The sequence below is a fragment of the Colias philodice genome, chromosome 19 (assembly GCF_061535455.1).
Source record: "Colias philodice isolate Cphi_HAF_F1 chromosome 19, ilColPhil1 Martin Lab GWU primary, whole genome shotgun sequence".
NCBI lineage: Eukaryota > Metazoa > Arthropoda > Insecta > Lepidoptera > Pieridae > Colias > Colias philodice.
Window position 1 is genome coordinate 9744007 of NC_143104.1, and position 26357 is coordinate 9770363.

Consider the following 26357-nt stretch of genomic DNA (forward strand, 5'->3'; position numbering starts at 1 on the left):
AAGAGAAAAATTGCTACGAAAAAATCTTTACACGGACGAACGAAAGTATGTAACACATAATATTATTTTTTTATCAAACATGGTTTAATTTCTAGGTTACCAATGTTTTTGTCACAGGTTTTTTGTAAAGCTTTTAATAGGATCATAAAATATTAAAACGGACAAATTACTCAAGATTTATTTTAAAAAATATAAATATATCGAAGCTGTGTGAATCAAAAAACGGCTAGCGTTTGCCACTTGTCTGTCATATGTCATGTTTGTCACATGTCACATCAAACACATGTCGTCATATGATGTTTTTGCCACACGTTAGTACCAGGGCAATATGAACGATAAGATACAAGCGATGCTATCATGTATGTGACGCACGCCACATGTGTTCGTATCGTTGTGTCGTTATCGCGTATACATGCGTATACGATATGTATGCGCCATACATACAACCATATATGTATATTATTTAATTTTTGTCAAACAAGTTATTTGACTATAAATATATTATATACAATTACAAAAATGATTAAGAAAATACAAACAGAATTCTAATAAAAAATCCTGAATTTCATACTATGTCAAAATTGGCCTGTTTGTTCTTTAACAAGAGCAGCGAAGCTTGTGTGTTTGAAAGTACCGAGCAATGTGTGTAGAACAAACACGTCAATATTTGGTGTCATGTGAGTTTCCCGAGACACGTATGTACCAGGAAAGCAGAATTTCATAGGAGCAAATTCACACATGTGCGTTGCGAGGGGAAGGGTTGAAGTTTGCGATGTACGAGGGTTGATCGTGTATGTGTGCGACGCGTCGTGCATTGTTTATATAAATACTGAACGATTCATATAATTTGGTTACTTTTATTTTCCTTGTGTTAGAATACTTATACGAATACTAACTAATAAGTTAAATAATATACCTATTCTTTTTTTTAGCTCATCCAATGGCTTTGATAAAATGTTATAATAAGATAGGTAGGTACTCGATATGGTTCCAAATCTCTCCTTAGAAATATTTATTTTCTAATATATAATAATCAATATGTAGTGCCCTGCTTACTTTACTATTATATGTCAGGCTTTTATTTTTTTGTAAAGCCGTGTTTTTGATATTGATGCTTGCTTCAAGTCAATTTCGTAGCAACTAATTGAAGCCTGTACGTAACAGATTTCTTGTTCATAAGGGTTTTCTTAAATTTTTATAGGTCTTCCTTATTTTACAAACAAAACATTTATCCAGTATTTTTTTGGGTCATGAATAAATCCGATTTTTGTCAAAAGAGGCCATTTACAATAGTCGTGGTCAGTTTACAAACGCTCCGCAAGAATAACTACCTAGATCTCCTGAAATGTAAGAGCGAGGGTGCTTATATTCCGTGTGTGTTCTGGTCGCCCCGTATCCTCATTTTAGGAATATAATGAAATATACTTCTAATAGCTTCTAAACGCCTAGTTATCTTGACGGTTAAACATTTTGCATCGCCTGAAAAATTAAATTTAGGCGAGGGACGTACATTTACGTCACGCGCATGTCTATTTTTGTTATGCTACGTTCTCCCTCGTTTCGAAACAGATGTCGTGATTCGTGATTTACAAAGCTGAAAATGAACTCTTAACCACTCTACATTCCTGGTAAAAATTACGCCGTTTCAGCCGTCAGTGTCGCCTGAAATCTTTCAGGTGGAGTAAGAATTTATTGTACCTACTGCCATCTACCGACGTATTAGAAAAGTGCTGTGTCGTTTCACAATGAAACGTAGGCAGTAGGCACATAGTTACCGCGAAACGTTTAGTTTTGTGTAACATTCAGGTGCTAACTGCTACAAATGTTACCACCAATAAATTGGAAATAATAACTAAAATACTAATGCAGTAAGAAGAATCTATGTATTTTTTTTCTAAATTAATTTTTATCCTTTTCATCAACTACTTATAGTTACCTACTTCTACTTCGTATGTATTCCAAATTATACAAATACCCCTTTATGTAAAAAATGACATTTCAATATGCATACAAAATATTATATATCGAATTAATTTATATTTTATAACTATCTAAGTACAACCTATTACAAAATTTATCTTATCCTACTAATATTATAAATGCGAAAGTTTGTGAGGATGTGTGTGTGTGACGTGTGTGTTTATTACTCTTTCACGCAAATACTACTGAACCGATTACAATGAAATTTAGCACACATATAGAGGGTAACTTGGATTAACACATAGGATAGGTTTTATACCGGAAATCCCACGAAAACGGGAACTATGCGGCTTTTCTTTGAAAACGCGGGCGAAGCCGCGGGCGGAGAACTAGTCTTAAATATTCCTTACAGAATAGGTACAAATTTGAAGTTAAATACAGCATGTAAAGGTATGTATTTGTATACTCTTGTCAAAACGTATTAACCTTTCCCTAGAACAGAAGTTAAAATAAAATTAAAGTTATTTTCTTACTTTCTAGGTCACTCCAGAACGGTTAACGTTTGTTAAACTTGACGTAAACCTTGTTAGCTTGTCTTTTTATTTTATTTTGTACAGCGTGGGTGCCGTGGATAATTTAGAATAATATAGATATTCAAGTTGCTATGCTGATTACGTCTCCATTGAAACGTAGGCTTAGAACAAAATACTTGATAATATAAATCGTATCATTGCGACTCCGAAAAAATTAAAATTCGTTATCTCTCACATCGTTATGTTATCCTGGTAAGCAGATGTTCATGAAAAAAATTTGCGGCCATGATTTGCGGTTTAGCCCTCCACCGCACCGCCCTCCCTCCTCAATTATCTACACGATGAACCAAACCAATAATTTGTGTCAAAATCAGGTCAAAATATAAATTACTGAGAATAAATTATAATCTCATATTTAATTTTCGATTAATCGAGATTGTATTTCAATAGGTATGTATCGTTTTACTTCTACCTGTACTGTAACGGATTCATTACAAAATTTATACGTACCAAATTCGTACACGAGTACTCAGATAATACAGGTCTCATCTTATATATAAAATTCTCGTGTCACAATGTTAGTCTGCATACTCCTCCGAAACGGGTGGACCGATTCTCATGAAATTTTCTGTGCATATCGGGTAAGTCTGAGAATCGGCCAACATCTATTTTTCATATGTACCACGGGCGAAGCCGGGGCGGGCCGCTAGTATTTTATAGCAAAAACAAAGTTAAAATATGAAAGTACACATAATACTACTTATATTTTTAATTAATAAATTACATAAATCTGACACGGCACACCTGAAAATTAAAAAGTAAACGTTTAAAATGTCGAATCTCTTGTTACACAAACAAAACTTTTGCTCGAAAATTTAGCTCCCAATAAAGAAAGAATAGATACGGGAGCTTATAGTCGTAATTGGTACATTTTGCGTCGATTGAGACAAATAGTCGAACTAATTCCCAACATTAGTCACCATTACTGTCGTCTGTCTGTCAACGCATATATTTTTAGCAAACGTTTGCTTTCGCTTATTTATTCAACAATAAATGGACAATATTGTTTTCGAATAAAACAAATTATGCTTTTTTTTTATTTCAAAACTTTTTGTTATAGGTAAATTTTAAGGTATTTATGTAAAAATTCTAAAAAATAATTATCCTACTGGATAAGTACCTACTGCATAGCGCATATTCTCTTTGTTTATATTCATAAAGTATCAACCCGGGAATGAGGGATATCAATGCGACATTTACAAAATGTAACACGTAAAATTACATAAGTACATTTTTATATACGACAAACGCGTAATATAATTGTTATATTTATGACATTTACAAAGTTAAAACATTAGGTCGTTTAGAAATTTAGATTTAGTTTTCTGACCTAAACAAAGAAGACTGAAGGTTTCATGTTACAGACATTAGCCACACTCCTATTGGTGGAAGAAAACAGCGTAAAGAACCCGCATGTCTAAACGTAAAGAAACTGCACAGTCTTGATACATGTCTGTGAGAAACTGCTTGTTTTTGCTAATCCCGCACTTGCGAGATTTACTGTCACCTAAGCTCGCGGTAATTAGTATCCCAAGCCCCTGCAGTGGGAAAGAAAATTGACTGAAAAGTAAAAGACTGATAAAATAAAGGATACAGGTTGTGACTATTATTTTTCTATGTATACTTTTACTATACTAATATGTATTATAAAGCTTAAGAGTTTGTTTGTTTGCTTGAACGTGCTATCCTCTGGAACTACGGGGCCGATTTGAAAAATTGTTTCTGTGTTAGATAGCCCATTTATCGAGGAAGCTACGCCTAAAGTCACTTCGCATATTTAGATTGATTGTAAATTGTAATTTTCAGCATCCGTGCAAATATTATTCTAGCCTCCTTTTTATCACTAAACTAAACCTCAAAGAGAAAATTGACGTTGATGACGATTTTAATAATACTTACCTACTATTATTAATTATGTATATATCTCTTCCTGACAGAAATCTTACCAAGGCCCATAATAAATATCATCATTCTTTTGCACGCCTCATAAGCGAAGCGTTGAGGTGGGTACTACTGTCACTTCGCGCAAAACATCTGATTTTTCAAACTTAAAATGTCTTTATGTATCATACATTGCACTTGTAAGATAATACATACACACACATATTAAGAAAAAACACTATTTTTAACGTTCATGATATTTTTGATGTCATTTTTGTTATTTAAACTAGTTAAAAAACAGTTTAAAAAAGTTCTGTCTTGGACGTCCGTGTGTCTGTATGTGCGGATCCTTTTTCTTGTTAACACGATAGCGACCGAAATACTTTACTAATCGAGTCTTTTTTTTTTAAGTAAAACTTCTTTAGGCGCGACTAGGGAGTAACTCAGATTTTTTTTCTGACGGAAGTAACGCTTACTATAGTCTGCGTAGTTTCCGCCATTTAAAAATAAAAAAGTGTGTGCGTGTAACCTTTACGCGCGATTGAAGTAAAACTTCTTTGGCGTTGACGACATATATCACTGAAATGATTAAATATTAACTTAAATAAATAAATATTATATTATAATTTAATTATATTTATTATTCATGTGCTTTACAAAGATTATTTAAATGTTATATTAATATTATTCATTCGAAACAGGTAATTGAATGTCATCATAATTTCTTACGTACGAAATTATAGGTTTGTGGTAACTATAATGTGAAACATAAATTTTACTCTCTAAATTTGCTACTTTTCTTGAAAATACAGCATCTATCGTTGTACCGAAACGCGTTGTTGAATGAAGTCGAGAAGTATTCATAGTTAAATCAAATTTTTCTTCTAAAAAATCAATTAACGGCTGAGATTCCTGAGAGCGAAAATTAACATTAAAATCTCCAGTTAGAATCATCGGTAATTCATGATAATTACTATTTAAAAGTCGAGAACCTTCAATTGTGAAGTGAAGTAATTGCTGATGAATAAATTTTATGATATTTGTCAGGCTAGTATTTGTAGAAATATAAATAACAACGATGATCACAGGTTGGTCATTCGTATTAACACATCGAACCAAGGCGATGTCACCAATTTGTGAAACCTCATCGGAAATTTGTGATAATATAGTTGGTGAAATATTTTGAATTGGTGTTACATTGTTCAGTGTATCTGTAGATGAATGATATACAGCTACTCCACCAGCAGTTGAGTTGGGTCGTTTGTATTGGGTAACGCAATAAAAATTTTCAATAAGAATTTGTTCGTCATTTTTCATCCAAGTTTCGGAAAATAACAGCAATGTGGACCTTTTTAATACTTTATCATTCAGATCAGAAACATGAGCACGTAAACTTTGGCAGTTGAAGGAAAATAGTGTAATGTTACTCTCATTTACAAGGTTATATAATTCTTCCTGTTGTGTTATTAGGCGAGAATTTGAAAATCTTTCAAATTCACACTGTAAATCAACTATTCCCCCTGGACGCTTTCTTCCATGATAAAATTTGTTGTCATCGGTGTTTGAGACAATGAACAATCCATTTATATCAGTTACTCGTGAATCGTGATAATGCTACATATAACAGCTGCTGACTGTGACTTTTATTGTATTCATAAACGATTTGATCAAAAGTACCACCTTGAGACTTATGTATTGTAAGCGCACAAGCAGATACTAATGGAAAGTGATTTCTCTTTGCAAATATTGTCTTATTTCTATTCATTGGTACAGATGACGATCTTCGTAAAATTGGGACTGCTGTTCTACTAATGTTTAGAGTTTGAATATGATGGGCAGCTTTTTTCCTAATTTTCTCTCCTATCTTACCAGGAAACTCAAGCCATAAGCGTATGATGTTATCACTGTCATCACGTTCAATATACACTAACTTTCCAACACAACCGTTGGCTACGCCATCAGATACATCAATATTGGTTGTAATAATGTAAAATTTGTTAAGAACTAATATGATTTCATAAGGCGATCCTCCTGTATAAAAAAATAAATAAAAAAAAAATAATAAAAATAAATAATAAATAAATAAATAATAATTCTGTAAAATAAATAATCCTAATTGATTATGATATTTGCCACTAGCTGGCGTATAAGTCAAGAAGCGTGTAGTATATGACATATACTTACAACCAATCAGAATTATTATTTTTAAATGGCGGAAACTACGCAGACTATAGTAAGCGTTACTTCCGTCAGAAAAAAAATCTGAGTTACTCCCTAGTCGCGCCTAAAGAAGTTTTACTTCAATAATTCTGATTGGTTGTAAGTATATGTCATATACTACACGCTTCTTGACTTATACGCCAGCTAGTGGCAAATATCATAATCAATTAGGATTATTTATTTTCAAATTTTCAAACGGATCAATTGTGAATAGCAAAGTGAATGAAAAATTCAACAGTTTTAAAAACATTATTTTAAATTGCAAAATTTTTTGAAAATCTCTAAATATACTTGTTTATTTATTACTTTTAAAATAAGTAAATTAAAAATAAAAATAAACATGTTGCGGATTATAATCAATCTATTTTAAATATTGCTGAAGACAAAGTAGTATCCATAGCAACAGATATGTATATAGGTTGTCATTCAGTTGAACAAGAAGCATATTATGTACGCCAACAATTTCATAAAATGTCAGTTATTGATACAGGAGGATCGCCTTATGAAATCATATTAGTTCTTAACAAATTTTACATTATTACAACCAATATTGATGTATCTGATGGCGTAGCCAACGGTTGTGTTGGAAAGTTAGTGTATATTGAACGTGATGACAGTGATAACATCATACGCTTATGGCTTGAGTTTCCTGGTAAGATAGGAGAGAAAATTAGGAAAAAAGCTGCCCATCATATTCAAACTCTAAACATTAGTAGAACAGCAGTCCCAATTTTACGAAGATCGTCATCTGTACCAATGAATAGAAATAAGACAATATTTGCAAAGAGAAATCACTTTCCATTAGTATCTGCTTGTGCGCTTACAATACATAAGTCTCAAGGTGGTACTTTTGATCAAATCGTTTATGAATACAATAAAAGTCACAGTCAGCAGCTGTTATATGTAGCATTATCACGATTCACGAGTAACTGATATAAATGGATTGTTCATTGTCTCAAACACCGATGACAACAAATTTTATCATGGAAGAAAGCGTCCAGGGGGAATAGTTGATTTACAGTGTGAATTTGAAAGACTTTCAAATTCTCGCCTAATAACACAACAGGAAGAATTATATAACCTTGTAAATGAGAGTAACATTACACTATTTTCCTTCAACTGCCAAAGTTTACGTGCTCATGTTTCTGATCTGAATGATAAAGTATTAAAAAGGTCCACATTGCTGTTATTTTCCGAAACTTGGATGAAAAATGACGAACAAATTCTTATTGAAAATTTTTATTGCGTTACCCAATACAAACGACCCAACTCAACTGCTGGTGGAGTAGCTGTATATCATTCATCTACAGATACACTGAACAATGTAACACCAATTCAAAATATTTCACCAACTATATTATCACAAATTTCCGATGAGGTTTCACAAATTGGTGACATCGCCTTGGTTCGATGTGTTAATACGAATGACCAACCTGTGATCATCGTTGTTATTTATATTTCTACAAATACTAGCCTGACAAATATCATAAAATTTATTCATCAGCAATTACTTCACTTCACAATTGAAGGTTCTCGACTTTTAAATAGTAATTATCATGAATTACCGATGATTCTAACTGGAGATTTTAATGTTAATTTTCGCTCTCAGGAATCTCAGCCGTTAATTGATTTTTTAGAAGAAAAATTTGATTTAACTATGAATACTTCTCGACTTCATTCAACAACGCGTTTCGGTACAACGATAGATGCTGTATTTTCAAGAAAAGTAGCAAATTTAGAGAGTAAAATTTATGTTTCACATTATAGTTACCACAAACCTATAATTTCGTACGTAAGAAATTATGATGACATTCAATTACCTGTTTCGAATGAATAATATTAATATAACATTTAAATAATCTTTGTAAAGCACATGAATAATAAATATAATTAAATTATAATATAATATTTATTTATTTAAGTTAATATTTAATCATTTCAGTGATATATGTCGTCAACGCCAAAGAAGTTTTACTTCAATCGCGCGTAAAGGTTACACGCACACACTTTTTCTCTTACGCTTGAGTATGCTCAGGAATAGAACCCTTTCATTTTTCAGGGTCTGATTCGATGTGGTTTAATTGTTATTAAATAAACAAAAATAATAATTAATAAATATTTATTAAAAAAAAAATTATGAGGCGTGCACTTTTGGATTTTCCAAATTATTTTAGAGTACAAAAATAGTGCTTTCATTCATCCAAATTAATTATCTGTTTGTGACGCAATAGAGCTTTTTGATAAATACAATATACTGATAAGCTTTAGTTTATCAGCACTTGAAACGTGACGGCATTGGCTTTGATTTCAGCAATAACACTTGATAATATTGACAGATACTGTTTTAGCTATTGTAATAAATATCATTGGTTTCGTACTTTGTAAAATTGCTCATATCCATACTAATATTATAAATGCGAAAGTAACTCTGTCTGTCTGTCTGTTACTCAATCACGCCTAAACTACTGAACCAATTTGCATGAAATTTGGTATGGAGATATTTTGATACCCGAGAAAGGACATAGGCGAAGCCGGGGCGGACCTCTAGTTTTCTATATTCCTCTTTACATGCTATTTTACAAGACGATGGCAACAGATGCTTCGCATCAATACTTTTAACAGTAAAATCTAAGTTCATGTTAAAGGAAAAACAATAATGTTATATTTGTAGAAAATATTGCCATTGTAACTTGAACTGTGCATTATTTCCGACTTTGTGCCCCGCAATTTTAACCGCATTGTTTCTATTGGTTTATTAGTGGTTTTAGTAGTAGTGGTTGGTTTTAGTAGTGAAAACTCCGCATTAAAACAGTACTTACAAAGTTACAGCCACTTACAGGCAAGCCTGATCAAGATACAATTTGCGACGATTTAATTCGTATTATTACAAATTAGCGGTTGTCAATGGACAACTTTATAATTTACTAGCTTACCGCCCGCGGTTTCGCCCGCTTTGTTTAAAACCTAATAAATTATATACTAAAACCTTCCTCTTGAATCACTCGTTCTATTAAAAAAAACCGCATCAAAATCCGTTACGTTTTAAAGATTTAAGCATACATACGCACATAGCATAGGGACATAAGGACAGAGAAAGCGACTTTGTTTTAAATGTGAAAAGTGATATTTAAATTAAAAGTCGATTCAATCACATTCGCGTTCCTATTTGGTGAAGATTCAATGCTTTTTGATATGTAACACGTGATATTGCAGTTATAATGTGAAACGATATATTATGTCCATATTAAACGATTACAGAAATTGAATGTTTTTTATTTTTTATTTATTGGTATATTGAATTTCATTATTTATCATATTACATTTAAATGTAAGTCTGATAAGAAAATCTTATTGTATCGGTAATCTCGAATGCTAATGTCGTCACAAAAATGATTTTCCGCAAAATACACGCTATGGCTTTGAATTTTTTCTTCGACCATATCATTATAAGTAAGTAGGTAGGAGGTACTATGTTTTTCAGTTTTTGATATCAAATAAATATTACAGTATTATTCTATTTTGTAATTTGCATAATAATATGTCAACTTTTTTCATTTTTTATTGATCCGTATTTTAAACATCACGCACAAGTTAGTTAACAAAAAATTAATTCATAGATAATCTAATGAAATACATCATGTACATAATATTATGTATTTTCTTAAAACAAAACTGATTTCAATAAATTTCAGCTTAAGAATTCTCCTGAATCCAATACCTCGGAAGCTTTCAATTAAAATGGTAAACCTTTTTCTTTAGCAAATCGAATACAGAATTCTAATTATAATCTTTCTGGGGCTGAATATTGCATTGGATTAATTTAGAAAAAACATAAGAAGGTATTCTGCCTAATTTTTAAAATAGAATCTTTTTATATAACAGCCAACGACGCTGAAACCTTTCTTGATTTTGAGATAGTTAGGTATGTAACTTATATTGTTAAAATAGCTTACGAGTATATATTTTTATGTTAATTAATAAAAAAATTTCAATAAGACCTTGTATATTTTTTCTCTCTTCTATTTATTTGTTTTATTTATTTATTATTTTTTATCTATAAAAAGTATTAGGAGATAATTAATTAATTTTTCAATTAACACTACACCAGGACATCATAAAATCAGAGAAGCTTACCGGCCCGTCGTACTCATATCCTAGCTCAAGTGCAACCAGCTGAGCGACTTCCTCACCAGCAGGCACTTCCACTGTCCATTCATCGATATAGTCCTTAGAACTCTCAGGTCCATTATGCACTTTATGATAATCATAATATCCTGGTATCCCATCATGACTTGCGGTAGTCGAGATTAATAAAACTTTAATTAAAATAATTGAATTTATTATAATCATGATTTTTTACTTCATTTAAATTATAAAAGGGAAAGTTTGTTCCAAAGAAAATTTTGCAAGATAATCAATGGAGCCGGCGGACTCGATCAAGCGTTTTGTCTGAATGGCGTTTCAGTAACGTATATCTGCTACGAAAGTTAAGTTCGGAGGGATCAAAAAATTACTTATTCTTTATGCGTCATTGAACTTATTTAGTTCTACATAATAGATATCTAAATAAAGTTAGATATCGTTGTTCATGCCAGTAAAAAAAAATACTGACAAATATTTATGTAGGTATTTTTTTAATTATGTGTCGTGTAATGGGTGTCTCTTAATAGGTACATAAAAGTCCAATATAATTTTTCCAATCAATTAAACATCCTATAAAATATGTAGTTACTATAATTGTATGAAAATAAGATGTAATATTGTTATAGATTGTCTAATCTAAAAATGAACGCCCCTCCACTGTGTTTACGCTCACATTCAAAGTACGTGTATAGACGCAATACACACAAATTGGTCTGCCTCATTGGTCGTTCAGTCCTCCAGTCCTGTCCATGCCCGAACGACAGGACCAGTTGGCCAACTAGTGCATAAATGACGCGATGCACGACAGAACGGACGTGTCATTCCGTACATAGCGCACTCTCCCCGCCATACAATGCTAGGCACCTGAACTGATCGCCCGATTAGTTGACAAATCAGTGCGCGAAAGTCAAAGTTTGCAGTAGAATCGCCGCGCGCACACATATAAAAGTGGTTCAATAATTATTTGTCCTCACACATTGAAACAATTAAGTTTAGTGGAAGGGCGTTCATTTTTAGATTAGACAATCTCTACTGCAAAACGTACGCAAGACATTCTAAATTTGAAAAAGACTTAAAATATAACCACATATTATAAATTTATAATTATAGACTATTAATTCCAAACAAATGAAAATGTTTCTTTTTATTAGGTAAGTAAAAAGATAGTATTTAAAAGCATGAAGATTAATCTTCGATTGTTGGCGAGGAAGCTTTTAACTTTTTATCATCTCGTTCACATAGGTGTGTTTACATGGTTATAATTTCTCTTATAATATTTACTAGCTTACCGCCCGCGACTTCGCCCGCTTTGTCTAAAACCTAATAAATTATATACTAAAACCTTCCTCTTGAATCACTCTATCTATTAGAAAAACCGCATCAAAATCCGTTGCGTAGTTTTAAAGATTTAAGCATACAAAGAGACATAGGGACATAGGGACAGAGAAAGCGACTTTGTTTTATACTATGTAGTGATTATAATAAAATACTCTGCGCTTCTAACTTCTACGCTCTGAGTTGATATAAACCATTTTATGTTTTATGAAAATAAGATTAAAATATAGTAATACATTTTTATTTCAGAGACATCTAGCTATCCCAGATTGAACTACTGAAACAGTTCTATTTCAAGTTTCAACAGTTTCAACCGTGTTTCAACTCATTATTTCAACAATCTAGATATTCTGTACGTATAAAATTCCAATTAAAACTGATAGAGGCCGTTTGTCTGAAGTAAGGTTTTAACTCGAGAGCAGCTCGACTAATTCAGCAATATTTTCGTGTTGTCTCTCCTAACCTTCCCTGGGCAAATCTTGGCTAACAAAAACGTTAAAAATAATTAATTATTCAACTTTTTGTCTCGTTATTTATTTCTGATCCAATTATCCCTGCAAATGATATCAAACTTTCACTGGTAGGTAGGCTGTTTTAAGTTATTTGTATTTTCGAAAAAACAATAAACATTTTTTGCTCTCGAATTAAAAGGGCTGCTCTAAAAAAAATATTTATCAATGTAGTCCGAGTTAGGACGGGGCTGTGTAGCATAAAGTGGAATTATGAAAATCGATAATACTGTACAATCACAGTGTACAATTCATGATATCATCTGGTTAGTAAGGAGCTTGAAGTACCACGTTTTTCTTCATGGTGTATTTTTAGTTTTGAATCTACGATATTTGCAGAAGCGAGTGTGTCAGTGGAGCGCGGCCGTGAGACGTTCAGATAAACAAACAAAATCACGGATGAGATGCTTTAGAAACAACCATTTTTATAGGCACTACAAGGTCAAAAAATTAATCAGACACTTGTGAATAGAAACTTCGTATATATTTGGTTTATCATCTATACTAATATTATAAAGCTGAAGAGTTTGTTTGTTTTTTTGAACGCGCTAATCTCGGGAACTACTGGTCCGATTTGAAAAATTCTTTCGGTGTTAGATAGCTCATTTATCGAGGAAGGCTATAGGCCAGGGTATAATATCATCACGCTACGGCCTACAGGAGTGGAGCCACAGGGGTGAAACCGCGCGGAGCAGCTAGTCAAAAATAAAAATCACACATTCTATAAACATACATTTTTAGATGGCAATACCCTAAAGGCTAAATTGTTTGTAGTAAGTACTTTCTCTTAACAGCATAACTATATATTAAAGAAATATTTTTTATGAACAAATAGTCATTCAAGACCCAGTGCTATAGGTATACCAAGCACAAAATAATGGTTATAATAGTGTTTCCATACTGTAGGTACACAAAATGCGTTACGCACTGGAGTCTATTTTCGGCTCAATGCTAGTGAAGACAGCGATTCTCAAACTTACGAACAATACTTCGTTGTATTTATAAAGTAAAAAGTGAATGAAACCAAAAATGTTGCATTTTACTTTAAACTAAGTACTTAATTAACTTATTTCGATGAAAAAGAGTTATAATAAATGGAAGCCAATAAAAGTGATGAATGGTTCATATTACATCCCACCAGATGATTTAATGCATAACCGGTCGTCCATCCACATCTTTACATTAGTCCATGTCTTTACTTATATTATTGTGTTATGTTATTGGTTTGCAAAATCCAAGATATCATGACAAAATATGAATTGTAGTTATTGGAGATCCGATAATTCATATAAAACGCGATTAAATGTTGTACTAAAATGAGCTCTGAATCTGCGATTATAATATAGCTGTGTATAACTTGTAAAATATCTACTTATTAACTTTGTTCATATTTATGTAACTATAAAAGGTTCGAACAAATTAAATAGTTCTAATAACTACATATTACCTATACTTTTTATTTATGTCAGAGCAAGCTAAGGGGCAGGTGGGCCACCTGATGGTAAGTGGTCACCACCGCCCATAAACACTTGCAACACTAGAAGTGTGTTGCAAGTGCTTTGCCGGCCTTACTTACTTACTTACTTTAGCCTCGCTTGATCCCGAGCGAAGATAGAATGAACGGCTACTACAGCAATATTTAAATTAACCCTCCTAAAAATAAACCCTTTCAGTATCGAGAAAAATACAAATAACATTGATCGCTGGTTAGCACCAGACAATTTTAATATGCAATTAAGATAACTTATTCATCAGACTTCGTCAGTGTTCTCGCAAGGAATTCAGATTAATTCTCATTATACTTTAACGGATAAGATTCTTAGATCACTGATAAGCAAATCTTATTAACATACTCTTTGCATATACTACTGTTCTTGTAAGACTAGTTCATATCCTAACTCACTAGTTCATATCCTTACACTTGTCTTGCAAAACTGATTCTTAGGTACGAAATACATATTTTGACTTAAAATTTAGACGAAAGCATATAACGTACCTAAATGGGCTGAAATGGTTATGTTCACTTTCTCCAATGATAGTTTTAATAACCTCGTTGAATAAACAAAATTAAAGGAGATTCTAAACTGTAATCTTAATAATATCTTCTTCACATCTTATAAGCGTACCTAGCGTACCTAATTAGAGGTCAAACATGACTAGGCTACCATAAAACATATGTAAATACATATTTCTATGCTAATTTAGATTTTATTACATAGCCATTAAAGTTCAAGAACATCCTTAATGATATTCAATAAACGTCCTAAATTAAGTGCGGGAAGTGAATTAAATAAGTACCCTTTAATAGCTCGATGATATTATGATAAGGCAGCCCACATGCTACTCGCACGCATCCTATATAAAAGCTGTGTACTCATGAGATGCATAAAATTATTTATAAATAATGCAATTTAATGCAAGTCAATGGTATATTATACTCACAAACCTGCATCTAAGACTTTACAATCGAATTTATTGTATAGTATTCACTTTGTCGTGAAAGTAAAACAGTTAACAAGTGTTATATCAAATTGAACAAAAATATTGACAAATTGTATATTATTATTTATTAATATATTCATAGGAATTTTTAACAATAGTATTAAATCAAAAAAGGAATACTAAGTTCAATTATTAGATTTAATGGAATACAGGAAAAGAAAATTGAATTATCCAACATGTGAGCACCCGCCCTACAAGTTTGAGATTCAGTGTACAAACGCATCAACGCGGGCGCAGTCACGATGCGCGCGCCGCCCGGCTCCGCGGGTCTCATGCTCCTCGCCATCTATACACCCCTGGTACTCACCACTCAGGACACGGGGTATTACGCCGAAGACGGTTACCATGACGACGTGCTTGACGTGTGAGTTTTCAGTGATCGTGAAGTGCTTTTAATAAAAGTTGTAACAGGGGCAATTAAAAAAAAGTTAACCCTATAAAAAATAAGTGTACCTATGTAAAAGTCAGGTAATCTAAGAATAGGTATAGGAGCTTAACTTTAATGACGTCACGACACAGATAATATTTTGATAAATGTGTAAAATACCTAAATACTGAAAAAATCGCATGTAATAAGTTGTACATTATTCTGTGATAACGGGTTTTTATTTAGTGCAACGTGCATTTTCAGTGATAATAGTTGAGGTCATTGGGCTTTTGTTTATCATTAAACTTTGAAATCATTTGTTAATTAATATCAACGAAACTATAGACATACATTTATAGTCTTTCTTGTCCGTTTTCATTCAAGGTTTTAAAAACATGACCAAAAAGATATAATCAGAAACAACTTCGTACCTTTTGCAAAACTGAAAAATTACAACATTTCGTGTAAAAGATTAACTTTGTTTCAAGATAAGTATTCAATGTACTATACCTACCTACTGATTCCTACTGTCCTGTAATCACTGAATCACTGACATTAGATAATAATTATTACAACTATTACTTATTGTGTGGCTGCAGATGGTGATCCCCATCCCGTCGCGTCCCCATCATAGGTCAATTATTAATTGATACTTCGTAAGAATTATAACACATCTGAAACATTATCAAAGTGTTTACATTTTAAGTGTAATAATATGGTCTGACATTACTATCTCTAGTTATAATGATATTCCGATATAAAGCCAAACCCAAATCAGGTTACACGGAAACAAGTATAATATTATAGACTTAGCTAGTAGATAAAATATGTACCTAATCACTAGCTGTGCCCCGCGGTTTTACCCGCATTGCTCCACTCATGTTGGTCTTAGCGTGATGATAAATGATAGTGTGTCTACAGCCTTTCACGATAAATAGGCTATCTAATACCGAAAGAATTTTTCAAAACGGATAAGTAGTTCCTCTCTTCAGCTTTATGATATTAAGTAAGTATGGATATCAAAATTTGTTACAATTTATAGGTACCATTCAATAATATTGAAATATACCTATCTTAAACTATATACATAGGTATATACTATATAGCTTCCATAATAGTTCGCTGACTAGAGGTACTAAGAGTCACCAGTCTCTACCCTTGCTCTACCGAATGTTATAATATGTGTTTTTACAGTTACGCCTCTGCCAGTCTGCCTATTATATATTTATTGAAAACGTTAATCTGTTTAAACACAAATCGTTAAATTAATTTAATATTCCATCTAATCCAGATGCCGATGTCATTTCCTCCCGTAATTACTTCATATTATATTACCTACGATGTGCGTCAGAGCGTAATATTTTATTAGCACCAAAATCTTCAAGATCATTTTAAATTGACAACTTTTCCCTTTATAGTAAGTACTGTTATAAGTACGTATCCTTATAGGCTGCAATAAAATTTTGAAAGACTCGTGATCATCATTTTGTTTCTGTCGTATACCTCGAAATCCTAAACTTGTTATAACTTATAACAACGTAATTTATATTTCAGTAAACAATTTTCTGAGTGTCAATCTAGGTTTCATTTCCTAATCTCAAAAGAAAATTAAAATTTTCATTGCATTCTGCAAGATTCACTAAGATCGGCGTCCCTGATCCACAAACTATTTCTGTTCTATGTAAAAATAGAATCTCTTAGTCATATTCTTTCTGTATTTTGATTGATGTCTCAGCGTTGTAATTTCCTTATCTATAAGTAATACATAATTATCATTTTCTCAAGCAGGAAAGACTTTCTCATCCGGTGACATCTTTAATGTACCTTACTAATATAATAACTAATGACTGATACTTAAGTCTTAGCCGATTGAATAAAACAGTTATGGATGCCAACATCTTCTCTAACTCTTTATTTTTAAGGCGTTCGTTATTTATATCTAAAACTTAAATCAACTTATATGTTTTTAATAATAAAATGAAAACAGCAAGATTAATGTAGCAGCAGCTGTGCAGTGTCTTGAAAAGTATTTTAGATTGATGGTTATGCAGTGGAGCTACTCCAATAGCAATATAACCTAGCTAACATTAATCAAAAGTGAATGAATAATAAAGAAAATACTTAGGTATAAAGATTCTAAACGCAAAAGTTTTGTTGAAAATTGAAGTAGATATCTAATTAGTAATCTGTGCAGTGTGCTATTGATTAGCGAGGGCAGAGTTGTGTTGTTTAGTCATTCTGAGTCTAATTACTATACACTGAAGTTTGTATTTCTGACAATAGCTTTTAATATCGGACGTATCACATAGCAAAAGCGATACTTGTATTAAATTTTCGAAACTATTTTTTTATAATATCAATACCTTGATAATAATTGATAACAACACGGAGATCATAACTGTCCGGAAGTAAATTAAAAGCACCGTTGTATAATGATGGACGTTATGAACTTATGAGTTGCATAACGCCATGGACTTCGGGGAAGCGAGATCAAAGTGTTATTTATATCCTTACTGGCTATACGAATATAGTTTATAACAGGGCATTGTATGCAGACCGCCATCATAATTACTCTCACTCCAATTCACTGCAGGTCGTTGAACCCTTGCACTTGTTTTACCATCTTTGGTATTGTTTTTAAAACTTGCAAGGGTCTTGGTAATCGCGTAAATGTTATGTGGGCCTGTATTGTGAGCTTTGTCTAGGCAAGTTTAGTTTTAAAGAACTTGACAAAATCAAATTATTTTGAAATAACAGAGGAAACATATTAGGTACATTAATTTATACATATGTTTTAAATATTAAACCGTTAATTATTGTGCTAATCCAAGCTGGAACAAATCTATGAAATTCAGAATCAAGAAAATCGATCTTATCGTTCTTGAATTAGGTAGATTATCCTATAAATAGAGGAAATCATTGATTTTTTTCTATTGCCAGAGTACCATTTTGTTTTATCAGGAAAATAGAACTTAATTATAAAACTATTTTGGCACAAAGATATTAAAGTCCAAAAGTTAAATGGAATTACTCTGTCCTGATAAGTGGAACTGATGATTTCATATGAATTTGTTCTCGTAATTATGATAAGATAAAACTACGTCATTGTTTGCGCGTTGTACATACCTAATATTGTATTTTGTATACATAGTAAACTACTTACAGTCTTACACACTACTATGAAATTATGAATGATGAGTTTCAGATAGTCTTTTAACAAATAAGCTGTAAATCCAGGCTATATCTCGACATATTTAGTCTTAGCACAGATAATAATATAGTTAGTACTTAAACTTTTTTTTTCTAATTTTATTTAGGGACTGAGTCAATATAATAAACTATGTAGTTTGTATATTACGATGTACTTACTTTAGTTTTTTTTGAGGAGTTAAGTTCTGCGACCCATTATTTGCTAATAAGATGATGATGAACACGAAAATAATATACCTATTATTCATTAACATTTTGTTATTTTTATATCCGATGGTGCTTTTTATAGGGATTTTAATAATGGTACATATATATGAATAAATTGGAAGACGTAACTGCCAACGTCCATACCACGTTGAATACACCGGTTCTCGTCCGATCACCGAAGTTAAGCAACGTCGGGCGCGGTCAGTACTTGGATGGGTGACCGCCTGGGAACACCGCGTGATTGTTGGCTTTTTGCTTTGTTAATGTATTTTATATTAATTTTTGTTAAATCGTTTTTTCATTAGCTTTAATTAATTGATTTGTTAAATGATAACTTTTCTTATTGTTCACTTTCTACTACAGTGACTTTCTACATAAGTTCTATGTACCTACTAAAATAAGCAATCCTATTGATTATTCCAGATGAACGGATTACGGACAGAAGCACAGACAAACAAAAAATATATTAAAAGGCTATTCTGTAAAACACAATACACGTTTTAGAAAACCCATTTAAATTACTGACACATACTTGAATTTGCTAAAAACGTTCTTAGTTATATATATTTTACTCTCAAAAACTCTTGACCCCTACATACTAATAGGAAACCATTTTAGAACCATGTCTATAATATATCCTAACAATTAAAATAATCTTCATACTTTATGTTGCAGGATAGACAAAAGTGCAGAATGTCCTACAGACCGAGTCCTACGATCGCGGGAGACATGCAGGGTTGGCGGCGCCGATGTCCAGTGCATACAACTGCATTGCTGCGAAACGCACAATTATATCGCTGGCCGGTGAGAAATCATATTTTTTTACTTGTAGTAATATCACAGAATACATAATAGTAGCTAAACGCTACAGAACGGACACTCTCCGCCTCCCGCCAAAATTAAACACTTACCTCACCCCGCACGATCAGGCTAAAAATGGTCCACATTTTTCTACAAGGACGATACGCAACGAAGATTGATAATTTTATTATTTTGGATTTGTGATTGTCGTTTTTCGTAGAAAATGGTTAGATATTGAGCTGTTTACGGATGTATTTCATCAGAAAAACGCGAATTTTTTTTACGCTAGTCACAAATGTGCCAACCATAAAGCGTTAACACACACATATTTTGCAGTCTCTACAGTGTGACTGTCAAAACGATAATTTTGTATGGAGTGTCCGGGGTGTGGTAATATGCTAATATTCAGTAGTCAATATTGAAACCATGAAACTGTGTCGGATCGCTGAACGACAGTTGAACATCTTGCACAATTAAAAGAATATTATGAAAAGTTTTTTTACAAATTATGTTACAACTTCATCTTATGTGGTGCAGACTCTGTGATTATTTATACCTACACAGGACCGCTTAATTAATAAAAAAAAATCAATCTGTATCGCAATTGAGCAAATTGAAGTGAATTATTTCCGGCTTTCCGGTTTAATTTAGTGTGCTTTTTGAAAAAAATGGCATTTTAGCAACTTTAGGTAGGAACCTGCCATACTTCTCAATAATTATATAGTATAGTTTCCATAGTAATATCACACACTAATAATAATATATACTACGTATACAAGTAATATGTTTATTTCTTTCAGATGTGTCCCAAAAACCGTGGACCCTTGCAGCTTGCGGCTGTGCGAACAGGCGTGTGAGGTGAAAGAGGACCGCATGTGGTGCACCTGCTACCAGGGGTTCAGCTTCAGCGAGGACCATTATAGGAGGAAGACGCAGCCTTATTGTATAGGTGGGTTATATATATTGTTATATTTAATTCATACACTGTAAAAGAAAAGGACATAATATGTGTTATCATTTTTTGCATTAGTGCAAAAAATCAGAACAAATTTGTGTAACACAAACCGTTCCATAATTTTACATAAGATCTTTGTAAATTATAACGAACTGTCTGTGCCGACACGTTGTCTTCACATTTTATTAGTTTTAGGCGCATTTTTTTTTGAGTTTTTCTATCGTAAGATCCTTCTCCTGACAATAACAAATACATCAAAATAAGAATTATCTAAATCGGTCCAGCCGTTCACACATAATGTCACGTGACCACAGGGCACAGAACTATATCGAGCGTGACCAAGTAAAGGTAAATAAGCATTGATTTTTATAAAGATTACTAGCGGTCCGCCCCGGCTTCGCCCGTGGTAGGTACATATAAAAAATAGATGTTGGCCGATTCTCAGACTTACCCGATAAGCACAGAAAATATCATGAGAATCGGTCCACCCGTTTCGGAGGAGTATGCAGACTAACATTGTTATGGTGGCAGTACACATGGGCCCAACGTGTTGGGCCAACGGGTTGGGCCAACGTGTAGAGAGCTACTTGGCGGTATGTTGGCTTCATTAGCCTAGTTGGCGCCAATATTGGCAGGCCAACCGAATGTTGTCGGTTTTTTGTGCACACTTCAAAGGATCTTGGCGCGCTCTGCAAACAGCGTTCACACGTTGGTGTCTTGTTCAGATTGTTGTTACTCGTCAGCGGAGACAGTATCGTTGCGCGTCAATGAAATTTACGTTTCCATGTTCCGATAGCGATGGCGGCGCCGATGTTGACAAGCAATGAGGTTTTACAATTCGTAGAATTGTATCGAAATGAAGGAATTTAATAATTTGGAATCGACGGCATGAACTACACAAAAATAAAAACCTTATGACTCAATAAATTAGATGTTTTATTTTCTATTTATTATATTATATTATTCAAGATGTTTTCATAACTCACTTTCATACATTTTCGAAAAAAAAAGAATATATATTTATAAAATGAGTAAAATAGTAGGTATGAAACAGTAACTTGTTCTTAAAAATTAAATAACAATATACAATGAGCATGATTTTGATTAAATTGTGCTAATTGATCAAATATCACCAATCAATAGGTACATCCGTCCGTAATATTTCAAGTTTCGTTTTATAGGTAATTAAAATTAAATTGATAGCATTGCAGACGGCAGAGTACACTCATTGTTATTGGTGCACATATAGGTACGTAATAATTAAACGCACTGTTTATATAAATTGCCGCGGCTGCAAGAACTTCTACGGACTACGTCCATCTTTGAAGCGCCAATGCAGAATGATCAGTAAGCCAATGTGTGAACAGGAATCTTCATTTTTGCCCAACACGTTGGCCCCATGTGTACTGCCGCTATTACACGAGAATTTTATATATAAGAAGATAAGAGATAAGATTAAGATTATGTACATCACCAAAAATATGATACAAAATTTCATATAAGTTGTCGCCAACGTCCATACCACGTTGAATACACCGGTTCTCGTCCGATCACCGAAGTTAAGCAACGTCGGGCGCGGTCAGTACTTGGATGGGTGACCGCCTGGGAACACCGCGTGATGTTGGCTTTTTGCATTTTTTTTTAATTTATTATAACCTCGTATTCATTTTATTCAGGATGAAAGAAATCAATATTTCGCAAAGTAATTTATTATTTGTTTTTTTTTTCAGACATAAACGAGTGTTTAGATAACAATGGTGGGTGCGACCAGAAGTGCGTCAACGACCCAGGTGGCCACCACTGCGAGTGTGTGCCGCCCTTTACCATCGCTGATGACGGCAGGAAGTGCATCCGCCCTGTGGTTACTGTGCCAGTGAGAATTGAGATATATTAAGGCTTCTAGAGAATGTAGGAAAGAAAGAATTTATTATTATAAACAACTTAATCATTATAATATTATGTAGTTTACTCATTGTTTTCTTCTTACAAAACAACTGAATTCAATTGAAATTGAATAAAGTCATATTAAAATCTAATTCATCGACATTATCAAGTTATAGTTGCTCAAAAATACTGAAAAAATTGAATGTCTTCTGCGGTATGAGGTCCCATGCTCTCTTCAACTGTTCGTAACGTTGCAGTTGTTGTTCCATGATCCACATATGTACCTATATTACAAAAAAATGGACTATCCAACACAAAAATATTGTTTTCATTCGAGTCAGTACTTCCTGAGTAGAAGTTAACTGCTTAAACTGCTTTATAATGTCAGCTGTTAGTGTTACTAGTGATACTTCCTACTAATATTATAAATGCGAAAGTTTGTGAGGATGGATGCGTGTGTTTGTTACTCTTTCACGCAAATTTAGCACACATATAGAGGGTAACTTGGATTAACACATTGCATAGGTTTCATCCCGGAAATCCCACGGGAACGATCTCGGAACTATGCGGGCTTTTCTTTGAACACGCGGGCGAAGACCCGGGCGGAAAGCTAGTATAATGTAATCGATGGTGTTAGTAAATTGTAATGAATGTTTAGGAGCCGCTGCCGCTCGTCCGCGCGGCGTCGCGTTGCTATGCACCGTGCGACACCGTGTCGTGGCTCTCCCGCAAGGTGAAGCTGCTGAGCGACCAGCTGCACTCCACGCAGGCGGCGCTCAAGAAGCTGCTAGATAACCCCGCGCTGAAGGGAGAAGGTGGGTTGAGGAAGGAATTGAGCAATTCCATTAGTAATAATACTTTGCAATACGCAGTCTTTACCAAATAAATATTATTTTATTTAATTTAATAAATTAAATTGTCTGATATTCATAAAAATAAATATCTTCGGCAAACGACTCATCAATAGTAGAAACTAGTTATACACTGTTTATTTTGTTAGTAATCCGTGGAAAAAATAAAATAATAAAATGCGTTTTAGAATTTGTCAGAAAAAATGTATAGTTAATCACAAATATGAAAGTCGTAAAAAAGCAGATTTCCAAATTAATAAATTTTATTAAAAAAATAAGCAAAAAGCCAACATCACGCGGTGTTCCCAGGCGGTCACCCATCCAAGTACTGACCGCGCCCGACGTTGCTTAACTTCGGTGATCGGACGAGAACCGGTGTATTCAACGTGGTATGGACGTTGGCGATAGCTTTCATAAAAATGTTGAACCAAAGTTTCATGAATCACTGATAAAGTTGTTGATAACTATTCAATACTTTACTGATATTTTATTTTTAGGCTGTTTTTAGGTACAATTTAATAATTTTAATTTGCACTTTGCAGATACATATTATGCTGATCCAGAAGTTGTGAAATTGTCTGTAAAGTCGTAATATTGGATTTAAATAATAACATGAGTTTTAACATCTAAGACAAATATAACCTAGTAGACTTATGATAGCCATAGCATAGACAAATATATGGTTTTAATATTTTTACTTCTGATTACAAATTAAATTCTTTATTTTCAGGCGACGACCGGTTCGCGGAGGGCACGTATGCATATCGAGTGCTAGACGCAACAGCGCCGCTAGAGGGCGGCTACTGTAGGTGCGAGAGAGGGCCCAGGGTGAGAAAATAAATATTAAAAACTAATAAAAATGTTTTTATCAACAGTAACATTGTAAAAAAGAAACATTAGTCTGTTTCTTTGAAATTAACACAGTGACACAGGCAATATTTTGTTTTGTCTTTATCCCGTGTTATCCGGGCGGAGCCGCATCAAGCTGGTAGGTACTAGGTACTTGGTAGTTGTTAATAATCCGACATAATGAATTGTAATATAAATAAATTAGCTACTTTGTATATTTAGAAATTAAAGATATTTAACGGATTTTAAATGCGATTTATTTATTATATTATTTTCTCCACGTTTCGAACACTTTACAGCGAGCGTGGTCACGAGTAGACTTTAATTTCCAAATGTAGGTATAATACTCGCGTAAAATCTAACACTAGAAAATACTTTGTGTAATAAGTGAATTCATATTCATATAATTAATAATAGGCAAATTCAAAAATTAAAGTTGTTTGATAAAATATATTATTTATTGAAATCTCCGAATACAATTAATTACGTCTCGCGTTTCTACAGGGTCCACCAGGGCCGCCAGGTATGGAGGGACCGAAAGGCGACACCGGGCCCCGAGGGCCGCGCGGGTCGAGAGGCCCCAACGGCTCCATGGACCTGATGCTGCTTCTACTGGCTGATGTTAGACATGACATACGGAATTTGGAAGCACGAGTTTACAAGAATGGGGAAAAGTAATGAGTTTATTGTTTGCAATATTTAAAAATAATTATTAAATAATTGATTAATGTTCAATGTGGATACTTACAGTTTCTTTACAAATTAGGTTTGATACTTTATTCAATTAAAAAAAACGGGAAAAGCCAAATTCGCTTTTTCAAAAAAAACGATGGAACCACAACTTATATTAGAATATTTAATAAAATAAATTACTAGACTATGAATTATGTAGACAAGATTATCATTTAATCTATACGATTCAACTAATATTTGATTTCAGGCCAGAACGCTTCAACCTGCAAAAAGCATGGCGTGAACAGAAGAAGCAAGAAAAGCTGCAGCGCGGGAACAGCACGCGGCAAGAGCTGGAGGCCTACACCGCGCCGCCCGTCGAGGGACCAGAGGAAGTGGAGATAAACACGCATGGTAATCCATTATTAATTATTCTATTACAAGTTAGAACTAAACATAAGTTTTAAATTTAGATTTAGATAGGTTATATACGTATAGGGCTGGCCGACAAGGGACAAACACACCATCGCGTTATCATGATTGCATTGAATGAGAAAATGAACGTTCTATATGCTACAAGTTGTAACCAGGAGACATATTTTTAAATAGGTCAATCATCATATATTAAACCATAGAAATCTAAATAACAAGACTAAACGCTTAACCCATAATAGATAGTACTGTATTTTTTTTCGTAAAATGACCTTTCACAGATCGTATGTTCTATCTACTACGTCTTCCTTTTAGTTTAAATCTATAAGACATAATAATATACTCCTAGGTATGTATAATGTATTATGAAATGCATCATTCAACTAAGATATTTAAAATCAAACATTTCACAGGTTTAACGGGTGAAATAACGCACGATACAACCACAGACTACTCATTCGCAAAGACATCCAATCCAGAAGTGAGTGAACTCATAGAAATGGACGAGAAACTGCGACAGTTCAGAAAACTCGCTGAGACCAGCGCGGGCGATGACGACGTGGACACCGACTATGATTATAGCTTCTATTGATTGGAAATATATTTCAGTTTTTGTTAAATGTCGTTTTATTTTTAATTTTACCTATAGTTTATGCTACATAATGTGATAATATGTTAGATACTTGGTGAACAAAAATTATTTTAAAAACTTGAAAAGTAAATTAGGTATATCCTATAGACACTATAGCATAGACCGAAGTAAATGAAAATATAGTCACAATATACGGATACAATCAGTAGGGAAACTGAATAAAACACGTTCGAAATGACTCACGCCAACAAGCAAACCTGTTTACGAGAATCGTAAGAGTATTCTTATCGTATAGGAGCTACCAACGTTGACAAGTGAGCATTTTAGTATGGTTGGTTCTTTGATATACTGTTCCTCTTGCTATTTCGGTTAGAGTCCGGGCTGTCTGGCTGGTCGCAGTGGTTGCGTTTTTTAGTGCGCATCTCATCTGCACA

The 26357-nt window shown here is 33.3% G+C and overlaps 2 protein-coding genes and 3 non-coding genes across 5 annotated transcripts in view; 3 read left to right on the top strand and 2 right to left on the bottom strand.

The window, feature by feature from the left end:
- Positions 1-10979, bottom strand: part of LOC149480136 (neuroendocrine convertase 1-like) — a 28666-nt gene extending 17687 nt beyond the window's left edge. Inside the window, exon 1 of the mRNA XM_089707365.1 lies at positions 10749-10979. Within this exon, the coding sequence (XP_089563491.1) occupies positions 10749-10964 (216 nt within the window). The 5' untranslated portion in view covers positions 10965-10979. The remainder of the gene's footprint in view (positions 1-10748) is intronic.
- A 4345-nt stretch (positions 10980-15324) lies between these two features.
- LOC149480137 (uncharacterized) lies at positions 15325-25951 on the top strand. Its single transcript, XM_089707461.1, has 9 exons — positions 15325-15467; positions 19563-19691; positions 20489-20637; positions 22374-22516; positions 23186-23342; positions 24109-24206; positions 24732-24901; positions 25168-25313; positions 25745-25951. Exons 1-9 carry the CDS (start codon positions 15346-15348, stop codon positions 25921-25923), a joined length of 1293 nt encoding a protein of 430 aa, XP_089563587.1. The 5' UTR covers positions 15325-15345; the 3' UTR covers positions 25924-25951.
- Positions 19018-19137, top strand: LOC149480138 (5S ribosomal RNA). The gene has a single exon (XR_016317186.1). It is a non-coding gene; the product is annotated as a 5S ribosomal RNA (ribosomal RNA).
- On the top strand, positions 22152-22270 carry LOC149480139 (5S ribosomal RNA). The gene has a single exon (XR_016317179.1). It is a non-coding gene; the product is annotated as a 5S ribosomal RNA (ribosomal RNA).
- On the bottom strand, positions 23663-23781 carry LOC149480140 (5S ribosomal RNA). Its single transcript, XR_016317180.1, has one exon. It is a non-coding gene; the product is annotated as a 5S ribosomal RNA (ribosomal RNA).
- Positions 25952-26357: the final 406 nt, after the last annotated feature.

Bases quoted from the DNA above. Each gene is read 5' to 3' on its own strand.
- LOC149480137 (XM_089707461.1), top strand. From the start codon at position 15,346: ATGCGCGCGCCGCCCGGCTCCGCGGGTCTCATGCTCCTCGCCATCTAT. The intron at 20,638-22,373 runs GTGGGTTATATA...TTTTTTTTTCAG, and splicing joins GACGCAGCCTTATTGTATAG to ACATAAACGAGTGTTTAGAT. The intron at 24,902-25,167 runs GTAATGAGTTTA...ATTTGATTTCAG, and splicing joins GTTTACAAGAATGGGGAAAA to GCCAGAACGCTTCAACCTGC.